General features: G+C 38.2%; 1 protein-coding gene across 1 annotated transcript in view; it reads left to right on the top strand.

The window, feature by feature from the left end:
* LOC101850039 (KICSTOR complex protein C12orf66) overlaps nucleotides 1-3,278 on the top strand; it is a gene marked incomplete in the record, with an annotated part of 17,040 nt that overhangs the window by 6,402 nt on the left and 7,360 nt on the right. Inside the window, 1 exon segment of the mRNA XM_013088672.2 lies at nucleotides 2,433-2,573. Within this exon segment, the coding sequence (XP_012944126.1) occupies nucleotides 2,433-2,573 (141 nt within the window).

Raw genomic sequence — 3,278 nt, 5'->3', positions numbered from 1 at the left:
TAAATATACCTAAATATGAAAACTGTGTCTTTATGCACATTTTCAAAGTAATTTTGAGTAATTATTTGAAGTTTCCAGGTGTAAGATGAGGTGTACAATAACCACGTATAAAAAAGCCACATTCACTCATAGGCCTACATATTACGATGAACTAACCTGAAAAGAGCCTCAACAAGATCCAACATCTAGATCTAGATTTATAATGTCGAAATGGAATGAACATTTTGTCTCAGTATAATCCAAACTAGAAAACTGTCACTATAATTATTTCAGGAGCAATCTTCAGCCACCATAATCTCCCTAACCAACACAAACAAATTAAAATTATGCACACAAAAAAACCCAGCTGTTTGGAATCAAAACCCATCAAATAACTTTCAATCTACTAGGCCCACATCAAAACTTTTGGTATGTTTGTGTTCAGAAACGAAAGTTGCTTTTATTGGTGTTCATTTTAGATGCCTCTATTGAAGAATAAAAATAGACTATTGAAGTAAATGGCCATTAGCAAAAAAAATGGTGCAGTGTTACATAACACCGTTCACACAAATATGGGTGTAACTTTATAGTACTTGAACACTGAGCCTAAGTAAAAGAAGCAAAGATGCTGATGTACATTCTAGGATTACATCTATGGTGGCTGAGGTACTTTGAAGCCCTTCTTTTGAAATACATCAAAATAATAAAATGTATCAGAACCCACATTCGGCATGAAAAGTGAAAACACAGCTAGATCTAGATCTAGATTTCTATATGTACACACTTTGTTATACAATAAATCAAAGGCTTACATTTATAGTTTTGTTTAAATATACCTAAATATGAAAACTGTGTCTTTATGCACATTTTCAAAGTAATTTTGAGTAATTATTTGAAGTTTCCAGGTGTAAGATGAGGTGTACAATAACCACATATAAAAAAGTCTCATTCACTCATAGGCCTACATATTACGATGAACTAACCTGAAAAGAGCCTCAACAAGATCCAACATCTAGATCTAGATTTATAATATCCAAATGGAATGAACATTTTGTCTCAGTATAATCCAAACTAGAAAACTGTCACTATAATTATTTCAGGAGCAACCTTCAGCCACCATAATCTCCCTAACCAACACAAACAAATTAAAATTATGCACCAAAAAAAGTCAGCTGTTTGGAATCAAAACCCATCAAATAACTTTCAATCTACTAGGCCCACATCAAAACTTTTGGTATGTTTGTGTTCAGAAACGAAAGTTGCTTTTATTGGTGTTCATTTTAGATGCCTCTATTGAAGAATAAAAATAGACTATTGAAGTAAATGGCCATTAGCAAAAAAAATGGTGCAGTGTTACATAACACCGTTCACACAAATATGGGTGTAACTTTATAGTACTTGAACACTGAGCCTAAGTAAAAGAAGCAAAGATGCTGATGTACATTCTAGGATTACATCTATGGTGGCTGAGGTACTTTGAAGCCCTTCTTTTGAAATACATCAAAATAATAAAATGTATCAGAACCCACATTCGGCATGAAAAGTGAAAACACAGCTAGATCTAGATCTAGATTTCTATATGTACACACTTTGTTATACAATAAATCAAAGGCTTACATTTATAGTTTTGTTTAAATATACCTAAATATGAAAACTGTGTCTTTATGCACATTTTCAAAGTAATTTTGAGTAATTATTTGAAGTTTCCAGGTGTAAGATGAGGTGTACAATAACCACGTATAAAAAAGTCACATTCACTCATAGGCCTACATATTACGATGAACTAACCTGAAAAGAGCCTCAACAAGATCCAACATCTAGATCTAGATTTATAATATCGAAATGGAATGATCGAAATGGAATGAACATTTTGTCTCAGTATAATCCAAACTAGAAGACTGTCACTATAATTATTTCAGGAGCAATCTTCAGCCACCATAATCTCCCTAACCAACACAAACAAATTAAAATTATGCACCAAAAAAAACCCAGCTGTTTGGAATCAAAACCCATCAAATCTAGCAGACGCGCCCGCACAGACGCTACAAAATGAAAGTACAAACAGAAAAAGACCTATTTTCGGCATTTGCGACCGTAATTTTGGTTGATGTCGTGAAATATTACTTTCGCGTGTATTTAATGAAGGCTAGTGTAGCGAGCCGTTTTTCAGCGGCTCGCCGGCCAAACTCACTTCGCGCCGAGCCGCTCCCACCGGCTCACCGGACATGAAGAGTTAATGGGCGTGAAAGGTGTTGAGCCGCAAAGCAAAAATACAATGAAAATTCACAAATCTGCGGAAAAATGACAGTTTCTTCCCGTTGATTATTTTGACGAGCACCTTATTTCACCACAATGCCTCACATTTTGAAAAGTAAGGCATAGCTGAGTCTAAGGCCTACACTGAGCAGGGAAAATTTTCATGGTAGTTGACGGTGACCTTGACCTTTGTACAGTTATGAACAGCTGATGAGCCTGGGGACGACTCGTCACTGGGTCAACTTTGAGGACTTGTTCATGATGTGTGAGGAGATCCTCAAGGAGCACATCAAAGGCTTCCATCACCCGCTGCTGGTTCCGGTCAAGACCATGTTTGGGTGAGTTGTCGGAGTCTCATATTGGGGAGGGGACTCTCGTCGCCTAGAGGTTAAGGTGTTGGCCTCTCATTCAAAGGTCCCGGGTTCGAATCCGGGTAGCGACCAAAAAATTTTCTTCTTTAAAATTGTCTCCTTTTACCTCCTTTCCTACTCTCTAGCAATGTTCTGTTGTCTGCTTTCATTTCCACTTTCTGCCCCCACCCCCTCACCTTCTTTGACCCCTCCTCTGGGCTCCTGACTCTTTCTGCAGCCTTTCTACTGCTACTCCTTGGCTCCTCCTTACTGCTGTCTTTCTGCCACACCCTTGGTCTTCTGGTAGGAAAGATCTACACCTAGCCTTCTCGGACAAGGGCGAAAAATCTCGGAGGGCCCGTGTGCAAGTTGCGCACGTTAAAGATCCCTTAGTGGTCTAAAATCGATCAGAGTAGGCTTCGGCCACCACCCGGGCAAAATTCAAAATTTCCTACCAACTGAAAATATTAGGTGTGTCCCGCGCGCTCATATGACCTTATGCAGTTGCAAGCGCCGTAAAACACTTTACAAGAACAAAAATCATGTTGGGGAATTAGTTTTTTTCCTGACTTCTTGTAAACTCTGCAAGCTTGTGGTTGGAGGGCACCTCTGACAGTTCTATTTCTTTTCAGTCTTTTTACTGTTTCTATCTGTCTATCTTTGTGTCTTGCCTTTTCCCAACACTAGTTTTGC

Source organism: Aplysia californica, unplaced genomic scaffold (assembly GCF_000002075.1).
Source record: "Aplysia californica isolate F4 #8 unplaced genomic scaffold, AplCal3.0 scaffold00785, whole genome shotgun sequence".
Taxonomy (NCBI): Eukaryota; Metazoa; Mollusca; class Gastropoda; order Aplysiida; family Aplysiidae; genus Aplysia; species Aplysia californica.
Note: the sequence above shows the minus strand (reverse complement) of the source record. Positions and strands in the feature narration are given on the sequence as shown.